This window comes from Carlito syrichta, unplaced genomic scaffold (assembly GCF_000164805.1).
Source record: "Carlito syrichta isolate Samal-C Ts95f unplaced genomic scaffold, Tarsius_syrichta-2.0.1 Scaffold120527, whole genome shotgun sequence".
Classification (NCBI taxonomy): Eukaryota; Metazoa; Chordata; class Mammalia; order Primates; family Tarsiidae; genus Carlito; species Carlito syrichta.
The window spans coordinates 29,286-44,786 of NW_007064623.1; the positions used below are offsets into that span (position 1 = coordinate 29,286).

The 15,501-nt window shown below is 52.8% G+C and overlaps 1 protein-coding gene across 2 annotated transcripts in view; it reads right to left on the bottom strand.

Moving 5' to 3' along the window:
* The window catches only part of PRRC2B (proline rich coiled-coil 2B), a 46,276-nt gene that overhangs the window by 24,930 nt on the left and 5,845 nt on the right, over window positions 1-15,501 (bottom strand). For both annotated transcript variants that reach the window (XM_008048109.2, XM_021707581.1), the window contains exons 3-7: window positions 12,682-13,006; window positions 10,710-10,903; window positions 7,134-7,329; window positions 3,887-4,103; window positions 1,143-3,224 (exon numbers count right to left, since the gene is read on the bottom strand). In XM_008048109.2, coding sequence (XP_008046300.2) covers window positions 1,143-3,224; window positions 3,887-4,103; window positions 7,134-7,329; window positions 10,710-10,903; window positions 12,682-13,006 — 3,014 coding nt within the window. The remainder of the gene's footprint in view (window positions 1-1,142; window positions 3,225-3,886; window positions 4,104-7,133; window positions 7,330-10,709; window positions 10,904-12,681; window positions 13,007-15,501) is intronic.

Here is a 15,501-nt window from a genome sequence, read left to right on the forward strand (position 1 = left end):
ACTGAAAAGAAGAGGACAGAAAAATCTGCATGGACCCGGCCGGCACACAAACATGGCACCCTGAGCTAGGCCTGTTTCCTTTCCCCGACTCCTCAGTTAGGCAGAGACGGTTCACCACAGTGGGGCAACCATGTCCCTGTGCAACACACGTGGCAGTCGCCCTTGCAGAGCCAAGCTCTGTCTGCCCCTTCCCAGGAAGGGCCCCGCTGCTTCTTCCCATTGCACGCTAAACCTAAGACTGCAGAAGGGAAAAAACAAGAGGGCATACGCTTTGGACAGAGCTGCCGATCTGTCTGTTCTCATCTGGGAGACTAACCAGCCAGGGGCTCCGGCCTGCCCTTCCGCAAGGCCCAAGGATACAAATCTGCAGCAAAGTCAAGTCTCAGTCTACCCCTGCGGCTCTGTTTTCGGGGAGCAGGAACACCCAAACTTACGGGCCTCGGATTCTAAGGAACAGTGGAGGTGTGACGCCATCATCCTCAGCATGCTCTGAGGACATGGATAGCCGCACTACCCCTGCAGCCCACAGTCTGAGGCATGGTCAGTAACCCCTGGCTGCACTGGCAACCCTTTCCCTGGCCCAGGGCAAGTCTGTAGGCCAGGAGTTGACCTGAGCACAGCCTATCAGCCTGAGCCGAACTCCAGAGAGGGACACTCAAGGGCCTCCCCGTTGCTCATGCTGGGCTCCTGCCATGCCGCGGCGGCAACCCTGCAGTGGGGCTGGGTCTCCCCACCATGGGAAGCAGAGGCCAGCGATGCCCCCCAGGCACTGCCTGGCAGCAACTCTGGCTAGAAGACTCTGGGGCTTGACCGGTGCTGGCCGGGCAGCGCCCCTTGTGGTGGGATTCTGGGGACACACACAGAGGCTGAACTCCCGGACTGGGTGCGGGACCTTGGCCATAGGAGAAGCCCTGGGGGCAGGGGTCTAGCTTTGATTCTGTCAAGTCAAGCCACAACAACAACACCACCACGAGAGAAGCAGACAAGCGATGCAGGAGCAATTGATGGAGATGCTCACACACGATGGCCCGGGCAGGCCCTCCCAAGGCTCCCGACGCGTGGCGGGGATGCATGCATGACTCAGTGCTGCCGACACGCAGGACGACAACGACAAAAAGGGCCCGGATGGCGCCTGGCTTTACCTTTTGGCTTTCAAAGGCGTCCCATTCTGTTGGCTGTCATAACGGGGGGACGTGTCACCACCACCTGGCCTAATGGGCTTCTCCCCAAACCCTCCCGGCTCCAGCTTTCGGCTCTGTCTGTCAACCAGGGGTCTCTGGCTGGAGAAGCTCCGCTTGGCCAGCTCCTTCTTCTCGCCCAGATTGGCCCCTGATGGGCCGCCCTCCGCCTGGGCGTCGGGCTCGGCTGCCTGGCCATCCCGCCGCTCCCGCCGCTCGCTGAAGTCGCTGCTCTCGGAGGCCGTCTCCCACTCTTCGTTGGCGTGATCGGAGGAGTTCTGGCAGGAGAGCTCAGGGGACCTGCGACCCACAGTGCAGCTCTTGTCCCCAGGACACAGTTTGGACCGTCCAGGCCATTGGCCCGCCCGCGGGTGGGGCTCCTCCTCGGGCCCCCACAGGCCCAGGGATTCCCGCTCTTGCCGGAGGCGCCGGAAGCGTGGGGGCTTATCTTGGCGTGGGGGGCGCCGCCTCCTAAAGGGCCGGTTCTCTGCGTTTTCAGAATCTGCCACGTGGTCATCTTGGAAGAAGGACCTCTTGTCCTCCAGGTGGCTGTCCTCAAAGGCCCTGCCACCAAACGAGTCCAAATGTCTATAGGAATCTGGGATGTAGTCTCTGTCTGCGGACCGCCGGGGTCCGCACGTGTCGGGGGAGCCGTACTCCTGCCAGGAGGCGCCCGGACTCTTGCTCTGCCAGTGGGGTGACTCTTTGGAGACGAAGGTTCTCCGTCCATACCCACAGTTGCTCAGCCGGGGAGGGAGGGCTCGCGCAAAGGCACGAGGAGCCCGGCTCTTGGCATCTAGACTGGCGTGGTCCTCGGAGCCCATCTTGTTGGAGCGCCAGGAGTCCCTGCAGTCGCCTTTCTTCAGGGCGCCCTCCTCCCTGTCCAGCAGCGAGCCCTCGCTCCCGTTCTCCGATGCCCGCTGCCTGCGCCGCTTGGGAAGCTCTTCATACTCAGAGCCCTCACTGTGGGTCTCGCTGGCAATGCGTCGCCGGGGCTTGGCTCGGGTACAGTCTTCTGGCTGGGCGAACTCCCGTAGGCCCCGGCCCCGGCCGCTGCGCGGGCTGCTGCTGTAGAGGCCGCGTGCCCCCAGGACCCCCCCGCCACAGAGGCTGCCTCCGTTTCCGCCGGCTGGCCGACCACGAAACGTGAACTCTCTGAAACCGCGGCCCCGGCCCCGGGCCTGCCCTCTGACCCCAAAGGCCTGTTCCTCGTCAATAAAGATCCAGTTGTTTCTCTTTGTCGGGGGGATGTCGCTGGACTCGCGTGAGGGTCTGGGCTCCCAGGTCTTGTCGGGCTTCTCGTCCTCTTCAAGCTTGTTGGCCTCGTGGCCAACACCTGCACGGGCGGGGCCCTTGTCCTCCCTGGAGGAGGGAGAGGCGTTGGCCAGGGCAGGGTCGTTCTCTTCATCCTCGTCCTTCTCCGCCTTGCAGACCTGCTCCCTCTCCGTGGCCAGCCGGGCGCCCTCCTCTCCAAGCTCCGGCTTCATCTTCTCCAGCTCCTTCTCCTTCTCTTCCACCTTGAGGGCTTTCAGGACTGGTTTCTTGATGGGCCCCGACCGCCGGGTCCTGCCCGTCTGCTCCTGGTGCTGGCTGCTGGAGCTGCGGGGCTCAGGCGTCCACTCGGCCTCAGAGGATGGCTGTTTGGCGGGGCTCCTGTCCTTCTCCCAGGAGGAGATGCTAAAGGCTGTCCCCTCCCGGGGCGCCTCGGGCTCGACACCGTGGGTGGTATCTGCGGCCTTTGGCTGGTGGCTAACGTCCCAACTGCCATACTCAGGCTTTTTCTCATCTGGGACAAAGTCAGGCTCCAGTGGGGAACACCTGAGGTTTTGGGTGTGACCCCCGGGTGCACCCGCTTCCTGAACATTTTCTTGGGGTGGAAACAAAAGCTCCTGGCCTATTCTTTGAGAAGAGATACAGCTGTCAAAGTCTGCTTGGGCCTTCTTGTCAAAAGCACTCAAGTACTCCTCCCCTCTCTCCTCAAAGAGATCGCGCTGGGCACTTACGCCCCCTGACCTTCCAGGTGAGGCAGAGTAAGAGCTTTCATTCCTGAAAAGGAACCAGAAAAATCAGTCAATGTGATTGGAGCCTGGTTCCTGGTTTCCATGCTGAACACAGAGCTTAGTTTTAAAAAGAAAAAAAAAATTTAAAAAGAAAGAAAAAAACACAAGCACCAACATTTGCTCTATCTTTAAACACGTCTCAGAGATGCTGGGCCATGGATGGGCTGGTGGCCCCTGGAGTCCGTGAGAGTGGAGAAGGCCGTGGCCGCCGGGTGGATGAGGGTGCCACCCTTGTGACAGAGAGGAGCTGGGCAATCCTCGGGTTCAAAGAGCAAGCTGGAGCCTGGGAGTCCATGAAGCGTCTGGGGCACGGGGACGGCAGGGCCAGCTGTGTGTGCCTTCACAGGAACGAGCCGAGACACACGCTCTCAACCCCACCTGTCCCATGAGGCCCCACCCACATGCCCTGGGTCCAAGGTGTGATGGCCCTGGGCTTTCTCCTCAGCCTGGAGTCCCGCCATAGAAAAGAGCCTCTCACACAAAGCACTCAGGCGTCTCCTCACACTCTCCTTCCCCAAGGGCACTGGAAGTCCCTTCAGGGGAGCCCATCTTGCTCCCTGGCACAAGGCCCCTTCCCAGGGCACTCTCAGTTAGGACCTGGAGTCCTCCCCTTCAGTGCCAAGGCAGTAGGACCGAGCCGCGTCTCACCTGACACGCGTGTCCACAGCTAGAGTGTCACTCGATTTGGTGTGGGAAAGCGAGTAGCCCTTGCTCGGCAATGCCAGGTAGCCTTCTGGGTTCCACACAGGGGCTGGATCGATGGGGGTCACTTTTCTCTCTTGGAGTGGGGGCACGCAGTTCTGCTCCTCAGAGCGACAGCCAGTTCCACTGAGGGAGTCTTGGGGCATCATGGGTTTCATGAGACCTGAAGAAGGCAAAGACTAACCTGCATCACCTCATTCAGAGTGACTGCTCCAATCTCAGGGTCAACCCAAGGCTCAACTGTCACCTGTCATGTGGACACGGCGTCCCACCCACGGAGACATCATGGGCTCTTGATCTTTTCTGACCAGAGAACCTCTGAAGGTAAAATCCCTGCAATCTTACCTGTCCAATCTTGGCTTCCAGAATACTACCTTCAACTCCCTGGAGGGAGCAAGAAAAGCACAGCTGTCAGTCCTAGAAAACCTATGGGCTTGGGCTCTAACACTCACCAGACAGGAGATGAGGTCTTTTGTAAAGGGCAGAGAGTTGCAGCTGAGATGCTGCTTAATACAAAGACCTGGCAGCTCATGTTTGTAACCCCAGCACTTCGGGAGGCCGAGTTGGGAGGAATGCCTGAGCCCAGGAGTTCAAGATCAGCCTGAACAACAAAGTGAGACCTCGTCTATACAAAAAATACTGAAAATGAGCAGGGTGTAGTGGCAGACACCTGAAATCCCAGCTACTCAGGAGGCTGAGGTGGGAGAATGGCTTAAGCCCAGAAGGTCAAGGCTGCAGTGAACCATGATTGTGTCACTGCACTCCAGCCTAAGACCCTGTCTCTAAAAATAAAAATAAAGAAAGAAAAAAGATCCTCAAAGGGCTGCACCCTCAAAAGGTACATTAAATATATGCTCTTTAGTGTAGGGAGGGAAGTTTTGTCTGTCCTAACTGGACAAGAGATGAGAAAAAAATAGTACCGTTGCCCAGGAATTCAAAACCACACACTTGCTTTCATGAGGCTGTAGGAGCCAGGAGAGTTCAGACTTTTATCTCCCAGAATAGTTCAGAAACCTTCCAAGTCAACAAAAAAGGTGGTTCTAGGCTTGCAGAAGGAAGCACAAAACTACTCTGAAGGGATACGCCCTCAACTCAGACCATACTGGACTCCTACAGACCAAACTCTGTTGAAGATGAACTCGCCATCCAGAATGACCGGAACACGTGTGGAAAGTGACCCACCATGAGTTCATGCTGAGTCCATACAATGAGATGCCCCCACCAAGAACTTCAGATGACAGAATCATCTCTTAGACACTAGGAAAGTAGGCTTAAAATGCTTAAAAGTAAGAATTGAACAATTCAGAAAATTACAAGATGAGAGAAAACAACAGATATGCAGAACAAATTCTATTAATAAAAATATATAGTCACTGAAATTAAAAGCCCACTGGGGACAGAAACAAAGCAAAACAGAAACAGTCAGGGAGAGAAATGAAAGGAAAATTGTTCTACAGCCATTTCCCAGAAGGCAACACAGAGATAACCTCTCTTTCCTATTTTCTCTCTCAAATGAGAAGGAACTTGAAAGACAGAATAAGAAAGTTTGAAATAAGCTTAAGGGAAGTTCTAGAAAGAAAAGTTAAAAAGAATGAGGAAGAAGCAATATTCGAAGCAGTAATTAGAACTAAATGCTCCAGAAGTGACTAAGGACATACTTCCTTAGATTAAGCAGAGTAAGATACAAATACAGATTTCCATCTAGACACAACACACGAAGACAGAACTAAAGGACACCAAAGACAAAGAGAAGATCTTAAAAGCAGACAGGGAGAAAGCAAAGTGGATTATCCAAAAATGAATCAGACTTTCAACACCAATAGGAGACAGAAGGAAACGGAATCTCCCTTCACAGCATTAGAAGAAAATAACTACCAGCCTAGACTTCTACACCCAGCTACCCATCACTCAAAGGGTGAAATGAAGCCTCGGACACAGATAATCTATTACCAAATAACTTTCCTGAAGCACCGAAGAATGCATTTCATGAAGATGTAAACTGAACACCGACGGAAGAAAAAAGATGCAGAGAAACTGGTAAATATTCAGGCAAATCTGAACAAGCACAGACGGGATATAATAACAAAAATAAGTCACCTTTTGGTGGGCATAAAAATAGGAAGAATTGAAATTCTAGGCCAAAAACACAAGTGAGACTGGAGGGAGGTCATCAGAATTTTGCTGAAGGGTAAAGACACTGATTAGACATTGCTAAGAAAAGGGTACAGGCTACAAATTTTAATGTAACCACTAACATACAGAAATAGAATGTAGAAGACAAAAAAAAAAAGAAAACATAATCCAAGAAAAGGCGGGGGGTGGAGAAGCATAGAAAAAGAGGGATAAAAATATAATTCACAAAATACTGAAGTTGAAAAATCGAAATATAATAATCCCAATAAACCTAAAGGAGCCAACGTTGGAAAGTGAAAGTCACCTTCCTTGTGGGTAAAATCAAACACATGATGTAGACACAAAGATGTACTCCCCAGCCAGGCTCGGTGGCTCAGCCTATAATCCCGCACCTTTGGGAGGCTGAGGTGAGTGGATGCCTGAGCCCGTGGGTTCGAGACCTGCCTGGGCAGGCGAGACCTCATCTCTACAATAAATCAAAAAATTAGCCGGGCGTGGTAGCGCACTCCTGTAGTTCCAGCTGCTTGGAAGGCTGAGGCGGAAGGATCGCCGGAGCTCAGCAGGTCGAGGCTGCGGTGGCCGGGAGCAGCCACTACACTCCACTCTGGGTGACAGAGTGAGACTCCAACTCAAAAAAAAGAAAAAAATTTTTTTGCAGTAGCCGGGTGCATTCCAGCCTAAGTGACACAGTGAGACCCTGACCCAAAAAAAAGGAATTTAGACTAAAAAACTGATTTTAAAAAAGCACTAACAAACCTTGGGAAAGATCTGAAAAAAGACAGCAAAGTCATGAAGAACATTAAGAATGGAAAAAGGGACAGAAATGGCATAGAAGAAATATAAAATTAATTAAAGCAATTTATAAAGCATGATCTTAATGAGTCCTTCCAACAATTCTTCGTGACAGGAACTCTTACTATGACTTCACTCTGCACACGAGAATGCTATAACTCAGACCAGTCCTGTGACTTGACAGAGGTCAGAGTGAAACCCGGGGGGTCTATCTAGCTCCTGAGGTGACACCCGTAACCAGCAAGGCCCACCGGGCCATGGCACTCACCTGAAGGATGGAGGGCGGAGGGGTAGAAATCCGCTGGGGAGCGCGCGGGTGGGATGCGTGGGTCCATGTAGGAAGGCATCATCATCCAGCGGGGGTCGAAGCCCAGCATCTGCGGATGGTGCGGGTAGAAGGGGCGCTGGGGGTGGGAGGGCGGAGGATACACCTGCTGCCAGTGCTGCATCTTGTACAGCTGCTCCTGCACAGGAGGAGAGAGAAACCTAGTCAGACAGGCACGGCCGGACACAGATGCCACCCAACACCCACCCTTGCGGCGGCCCAGAACACCAGAGAGGGAAGGACGGGCGGCTGCTCAAAGGGGTGAGGTATGTGTCACAGCTTTCAAGTGGGAGCCCCTGTCCAAGGCAGAAAGGGCAGTCGTCTGCTGTCACAACTGGGACCCATGTGCACGTGTGCTACACGACACAGGCAAGGCTTTCACTTTGATTAAATGCTCCTAGGACCAGCCAGCACACTTGCACTGAATCCCTGGACGCTGGCCACTTCCCTCCTTGCCTTCAGCCACCACACGAGGACCACCACACGAAGACAGTTCCCTCTTCCCTCCTGGTCTCATCAAGTTATTGACCACCCTCAACTGGGGTGATCTTTTTCACACAACCGCCCCCACGCCCCCATGTGTCAGCCCTGGCTCAAAGGCACCCCTGGGCAGTTCTCTACCACTCTGCCTGACAGCCCAAAGCTGACAAGGCTACAGGTGACCTACAAACCAGCAGGCCACCTTGCCTGGCCTACCTCTTGAGCTGTGATTCGCCTGACTGCCCCGGCTCTCTACCCACACATCCCTGCCTACCCAGTTCAGCCTTTGAGAAACTCTGGGTCCTCTGACTGGGAAGTTCCTCTTCCCATCATGTCTAAACCCAGCCTTCCAGTTCAAACAACGCTTCCCCTGAGAAGCCTGTCATAAGCCCCAGACAAGACCAGGTTCCTGTTCTCTGCTCCCACGGCACTGCCGTTTCTCCTTTGTGGCCCTCCCTGTGGCTTCTTGTTTCAGGTACCTACCTCTCCTTAAGCCCGAGAAACTGTACATGCCCAGTTCCCTGTGCACCATGCCCCACACCCAGTACACAGAACACCTGCTACCGGGGTGAATGAACGCAAAGCATCAAAGGAGGCCGGGTGTGATGGTTCACACTTACAATTGGAGCACATTGGCAGGCTAAGAGGAGAGGACTGCCTGAGCCCAGGGGTTTGAGACCAGCCTGGGCAACATGGCGAGACCTTGTTTCCACAAGAAATTTTTGAAAATTAGCCAAGTGTGGTGGCATGTGCCTGTCATCCCAGCTACTTGGAAGACTGAGGGTGAAGGACTGCCTGACTCTAGCAGGTAAAGTCTGCAATAGCCATGGCTGTGTCACTGCACTCCAGCCTGGGTGACAGAGTGAGACCCCAATTCAAAAATAAATGAAAAGCATCCAAGGAATATTCAAAATCAAGGCCCTTGACTCAAGAGGGTTCACTTCGGCCCCTGCTCCTGCCGGTCAGTGACCTCTGGTGCTGAATTCCTAATAGATTCCCGAATCAGCCTTCCAGCAGGACCCACCACTGCCTCACACTCCAAGACAACCCACTTGAGAGGTATCCAGCACACACACACCCATTCATTCTGCAGACATCCTGCCAGGGCTAGACTCCCTGGAGGTCCTGCTGGCGCACCTGGCAACTTTTCGGAGCACTCGATAGACAAAGTGCATCCACCAAGGGCCCGAGTCGCGAGCTCTCCCAGCCCACACAGAAGGCTGTAGCCTTCTCAGCACCACCTGCTGTCTAGACCCCAGGCCCCTGCAGAATCTGCCCAGGAGGGCTGCCCTAAGGCCGCAGACTTTTCTGTTCTCCCATCGCTGCCTTACCCCGCCCCTATGAGGAGTTACCCAGAATGACTGTCACAGCTGGGTCTGCCAAGAGTGATTCCAGAGATCGCTCCAATCAGTAATTCTACCCCAAAACACGGTAACTGTGCACAGCTCATTTACACTACAGCGCTCTACAGGCACCATCAAGAGGACCCCAGGACATTCCAAGGGGCCCCAAGAAGAAGAGGCTGGGGAGAGAATTTCAGAGGAAATTAAATGAGAGACTGGGAAAAGCCCTTGGTTTGTTTCTCCAGGGTACCACAGTTTGAAATACTTTCGGTTAGCAAGTAACAGTTGACTGCACACCTTACTGCTGGGCATGCACTCAGTCATGTCTTTGTATCATCTCGGTTTCTACCAACATGAACTATTCCTCAGTAACGACTTGTTCTGTTATTCATTACTACTCCAAGAAACATAATTGCCAGTGAGTGCATCGAGGCTGCCAGGACGAGGAGAGATGGGTATGACAACGTGATCTTCTTTCAGGCAAGTGCAGATCCCTTTTAAGGTTTATAAAACACCAACAGCTGGGCTCGGTGGCTCAGCCTGTAATCCCGCGCCTTTGGGAGGCTGAGGTGAGTGGACTGCCTGAGCCCGCGGATTCGAGACCCACCTGGGCAGCGAGACCTCATCTCTATAATAAATCAAAAGATCAGCCAGGTGTGGTAGCGCATGCCTGTAATTCCGGTTACTGGGAAGGCTGAGACAGAAGGACTGCCGGAGCCCAGCAGGTCGAGGCTGCGGTGGCTGGGAGCGGCCACTGCACTCCGGTCTGGGCGACAGAGTGAAACTCCAACTCAAAAAAAAAAAAAAAACACCAAAAACCAAAACAAAACAAAACACGAACAATGACGATACCATAAACCAATTTGCAGGCATCACCATATAACAGTCTGACTGCCATGCTGGGAGGCACATATTCATGATTCCTGGTTTACACAGGAAAAAACACAGGCTGGAGGAACATAACCAATCTGTCCAAGGCCACACACGACCAGCTAAGCAGCCCCATCAGGCTGGGAGCCTGCGGCTGTCCGACTTGAAACCTGCAACCTACGTCTGTTCGTAACCCAGAGGGGACATGCCTCTCTCTGACACCTCCTGAAACAGCTCTCAGGCCTCACTTCCAACTTGGGGGGGCCCAGGTAAGGGCCCACTGTGGGTCTAAGGTGTATCCAAGGTATATTGCTCTGAAATGGGAAAATCACTCATGCCGAGCGTGGGGACTCACACCTGTCATCCAAGCCCTTTAGGAGGCTGAGGCGGGAGGACCACTTGAGACCAGGAGTTTAAGACCAGCCTGGGCAACATAAACAGAGCCAGGCAGGGTGACGCACACCTATGGTCCCAGCAACTCGGGAGGCTGAGGTGAGAAGACTGCCTGAGTCCAGGAGGTCAAGACTGCAATGAGTCACTATTTGCCACTGCACTCCAGCCTGGGTACCACAGCGAGACCCCCCAACTCCAAGAAAAAAAGAAAGACACTGCAAAGCAAAAGAAACCATCAAGAGAAAAAAAGAAAAACTATTCTCCATGCTGAACCACAAGGAGCTCGATGTATATACCACCACAAAGGCTCCATCACTGGGATACGCAAGGGTGTTCTGCTTTTCCGGACGCTAGAGGCAGTTGGGGGGAGGGTGGCGGGGAGCCTCCGCCGTCAGGCCTGTTCCAACAGCCTTCCGACGCCGCGTCTGTTCACCTGCTGCTGCTGCTGCTGCTGGCGCTGGAAACGGGGAGGAAGGGACTTCTGGTACTTGCTGAACTCCTGGGCGGGGGACCCAGCCTCCCTGGCCTCTTCCTCACTGCTGCTGCTGTGCGCCACAGCTGGGGAGGTGGACGGGGCCTCTTCTGAGAAGGTGGTGTTGAGCTCCTGGGCAGGGAATTCGGGGGAGCCTAGGAAACAGAAGGCAAAGAAATGCCACCATGAGCTTGCAGCTCAGTGGGCCCAGCACTTCCCGGCAAGAGCTGCTTCCCGTCGGCTTGTCCATCCCACTAGGCGACTAGCTCTCTGGACCCTGGCCGGCCCCAAGTGAGCCACATGCCGACAAGCAGAAAGTGCTCAGTGCAACTTCTCCACTGCCCCAGCTCAATGAGTGCCACGGGTAAGACTGACGTTTTCAGACTTGAACAAGAAGAGGTCAGAAGGAAAATCACAGACTTCAGCTCCTTGGCCAGAAGGGCAATAGGATTATCAGATCACCTATCAGACCCCATCTGAGAAGCGTTCAGGGACTGAAAGCAACACTGGACTCTTGCCTAGTGTTAGAGTTGCTCTAACTTAAGAAAATTACAGGCCAGGCCCGGTGGCTCACACCTATAATCCCAGCACTTTGGGAGGCCGAGGTGACAGAATTGCCTGAGCCCATGGGCTCGAGACCCCCTGGGCAACTTGGAGAGACCTCATCTCTACAATAAAAAAATAAATAGCTGGGTGCAGTGGCACATGCCTGTAGTTCCAGTTGAAGGATCACCTGATCCAAGGAGGGCAAGGCTGTGGTGGCCGTGTGCCAATGTACTCTAGTCTGGGTGATAGAATGAGACTCCAACTCAAAAAGAAAAGAAAAAGGTCACGCATGGAGGTTCACGCCTTTAATCCCAGCACCCAGGGAGGCTGAGGCAGGAGGATCGCATAAACTCAGAAGTTCAAGACCAGCCTGAGCTGGGCTCGGTGGCTCAGCCTGTAATCCCACGCTTTGGGAGGCTGAGGTGAGTGGATTGCCTGAGCCCGCGGGTTCGAGACCCGCCTGGGCAACTTGGCAAGACCTCATCTCTACAATAAATCAAAATGAGCCGGGTGTAGTAGTGCACGCCACTCCCGGCCACTGCACTCCAGTCTGGGTGACAGAGTGAGACTCCAACTCAAAAAAAAAAAAGACCAGCCTGGACAACATAGTGAGACCCCATCTCTAATAAAAAATAAAAACTTGGCTGGACATGGTGGCATGTGCCTATAGTTCCGGCTACCTCAGTAGGCTAAGGCAAAAGTATTGCCTGAGTCTAGAAGGCTAAGGCAGTGGTGAACCCTGACTGTGCCACTGCACTCAGCCTGGACAACAGGCTCAAAAAGAAAAAAAAAAAGGATACATCTAATCATACTCTTTGAACCTGCTACAAGAGATGCTTTCGGTCGCATAGCACTGATCAACGTCTCTTGAAATAGGATCACGTGATCCACTCCTTTACCAGCTAACGCCAGGAAAATGGATTCTAACAAGCATGTGGGCCTCTATTCACTCCATGTGAAAAAATCCTGTGGCTTGATTAAAGTTCGGTAGCACTTGTATCTGTGGCTGAGCATGACAGTGGTAACAGTGACGATGGTGGTGACAGAATCGACGCCGGCAGGAGCCCCCGCATGCCTTCTCAGTGCTGGGAATGAGCATGCAGCCTGGCCCTCAGTGCACTGGCAAGGGGCTCTGTGCCACTCAGCCCACTTCAGAGAGAAAGCAACAAACTCCAGAAAGGTGAGGCGCTCACCAGTCAAGCTAAGAAGCTGAAATAGAACCAGAATACAGACACTCGGCCCAGGCCTCAGCTCTTACTAGCTGATGCCTTCCAATGGAATCTCATTGCCAGCCACAGGGTCTGCTGACTCAGAAGCAAGGAGGGGCGAATCATAAACTGGTGACAAGTCCAGGGACTCCAGTTGGTGGGACGAGCCACTCCCTTACCTTTGCAGACAGCAGGGCCATTCTCCTGGGGGGATGCCTTCTCAGTGCCTGGAGACCAGGGCACCTCCTTCTCCGCCTGCTTCCGGGCCTCGCCTGCCTTCCGGGCCTGCTTACACTTCTGGTCCAGCTGCTTGAGCTTGGCGGCGCAGGCAGCCAGCCTCTCTTCCCGGGCACGGCGCTCCTCTTCCTCCCGGCGCTTGCGGGCTCGTTCCACGGCCTCGGACATCTCTGACTGGATGAACTTTTGCCGCGGGGGTGGCTTGTCCTCCTTGTCCTCGATCGACTGTTGCCGGAACACACTGCCCACGCTGCCCACGGAGGATTTCTGCCAAGAGAACAAAGTCTGGGATGAGACGGCGGGTCAGACAGACAAAGGAGGCAGTGGCCACGCCCCCCGTGGGGTCAGCTCTCCTCCTCGAGATCTCTGAGCACTTTCGAGAAGCAACAAAGGTATGTGACTGCAGAGCAGAGTTTGAATCCTGCTCTATTGCTTGCTGTTCTTGGAAGGAGGTTCGGGCAAGTGCCAGACTTACCATACCTTAATTCCTCATTCGTACAACTAGGATGATAAAGGAAGCCCGCGGGACTAGAAAGGTGAAAAGCAAACTCATGTTTGCAAAGCATTTTACACTGTGACTGGCACGTTTGGGGCACTCTCACCACTGCTGATGGCACACAAGACCATGGCTTCCATGGCCTCCCTATTGACCAGGAGCAAGAAACCACAGAGGCACCATTCCCAAGTCACAAAACTGCTACTGTCCCCAAGTCCCATGAAAACACACATACATACACCCTGGGTGTAAAGAGCCACGGGAGGGTGAAATTCACTACCAGGTCCATAGCTGAAAAATGATCTCAATAGAAAAATAAAAAAGCACATCGAAAAATATCTCTTTTGGCCAGGTGTGGTGGCTCATGCCAGTAATTCCAGTACTCTAGGAGGATGAGGTGTGAGCCTGGGAGTTTGAGACCTATCTGGCCAACATAGTGAGAGCCCGCCTGTGCTTACAAAAAGAAAGCCGGGTTCAGTGGCTCAGCCTGTAATCCCGTGCCTTTGGGAGGCTGAGGTGAGTGGATTGCCTGAGCCCGCAGATTCGAGACCCGCCTGGGCAGCAAGACCTCATCTCTAAAATAAATAAAAAAAATCAGCCGGGCGTGGTAGCGCATGCCTGTAATTCCAGCTACTTGGAAGGCTGAGGTGGAAGGATTGCCAGAGCCCAGCAGGTCGAGGCTGCGGTGGCTGGGAGCGGCCACTGCACTCCAGTCTGGGCGACAGAGACTCCAACTCAAAAAACAAAACAAAACAAAACAAAAACAAACAAACAAAAAATAAAATAAAAATAAAAGAAGAAGAAGACGAAAAAGAAAGAAAAACATCTCTGTTGAATATTTATCCAAGTTTCTTGCTAGTTGCCAGCTATTGGACGACAAGGGCAGTATGCAGTTGGGAAAGTCCCAAGAGTGAGGCCACTTCTCACTGGCTGCAGAGAGAGAAGCCACATGCAGAACATACAAGTGACCAATGAGGGGCAAGTGCTGCCTGAGCCCCAGGCAGTAAATTTCCAATGAGATTTGGCTATCAAAAGGCAGAACTTCCTGTTCTGAATGGCAGTTACACACAAGTATACAATTGTCAAAAACCAGTTGGCCCAGTGGCTCATGCCTGAAGTTCCAGCACTTTTGGGAGGCCAAGGTGAGAGAACTGTTCGAGTCCAGGAGTTTGAGACTAACCAGAGCAACATAGTGAGACCTCATCTCTACAAAATAAAACCAAAAAATTAACCTGTAGCCCCTGCACCTTGGGAGGCTGAGGTGGGAAGATAACCTGAGCCTAGGAGTCCAGTGAGCCATGATGGTGCCATTGCACCCCAATTTTGGTGACAGAGTAAAACCACAACTCAAAAAAAAAAAATTATCGGCCAGACTCAGTGGCTCAGCCTTTAATCCCAGCACTTTGGGAGGCTGAGGCAAGTGGATTGCTTGAGCCTACGGGTTCAAGACCAGCCCAGCAACTTGGTAAGACCTTGTCTCTACAATAAATCAAAAATTAAGCCAGGCTTGGTGGCTCAACCTGTAAACCTAGTGCTTTGGGAGGCTGAGGTGAGTGGATTGCCTGAGCCCGCAGGTTCAAGACTAGCCCGGGTAACCTGGCGAGATCTTATCTCTACAATAAATCAAAAATTAGCCGGTCGTGGCAACGCACACCTGTAGCTCCAGCTACTTGGAAGGCTGAGGCGGAAGGATCGCCAGAATCCAGCAGGTCGAGGCTGCGGTGGCCGGGAGCGGCCACTGCACTCCAGTCTAGGCAACAGAGTAAGACTCTAACTCAAAAAAAAAAAAAAAAATTAGCTGGGCATGGTAGCACGTGCCGTAGTTCTGGCTACTTGGAAGGCTGAGACGAAAGGATCGCTGGAGCCCAGCAGGTCAACGCTGGGGTAGCCGTGAGTGTACCACTGCACTACAGCCTGGGTGACAGTGAGACTCCCATTCAAAAAAAAAGTCAAAAATCATCAAACAAATAATAAACAAGATCCATGCCTTTTCTTGCAGGTTAATTAAATATACGGCATGTTTATTGTAGTCAAGGAGTTTTCTCTGAAAAATTAACTTCCCATAATCCAGAGTCAGTTATTATAATCCTAGGATTATAAACTTTCAAAGTTGAAGCATGAAGGTACATTTTACATAATATGCCTGGGACCAAAGTACATACTTTATTTCACTTTGTCATTGAACATGAATATCTGTCCCTGCTTAGTAAGAACCACGCACTAATCATTACATGGCTTATATCATCATCGGCCAAGTCCCCTGGTG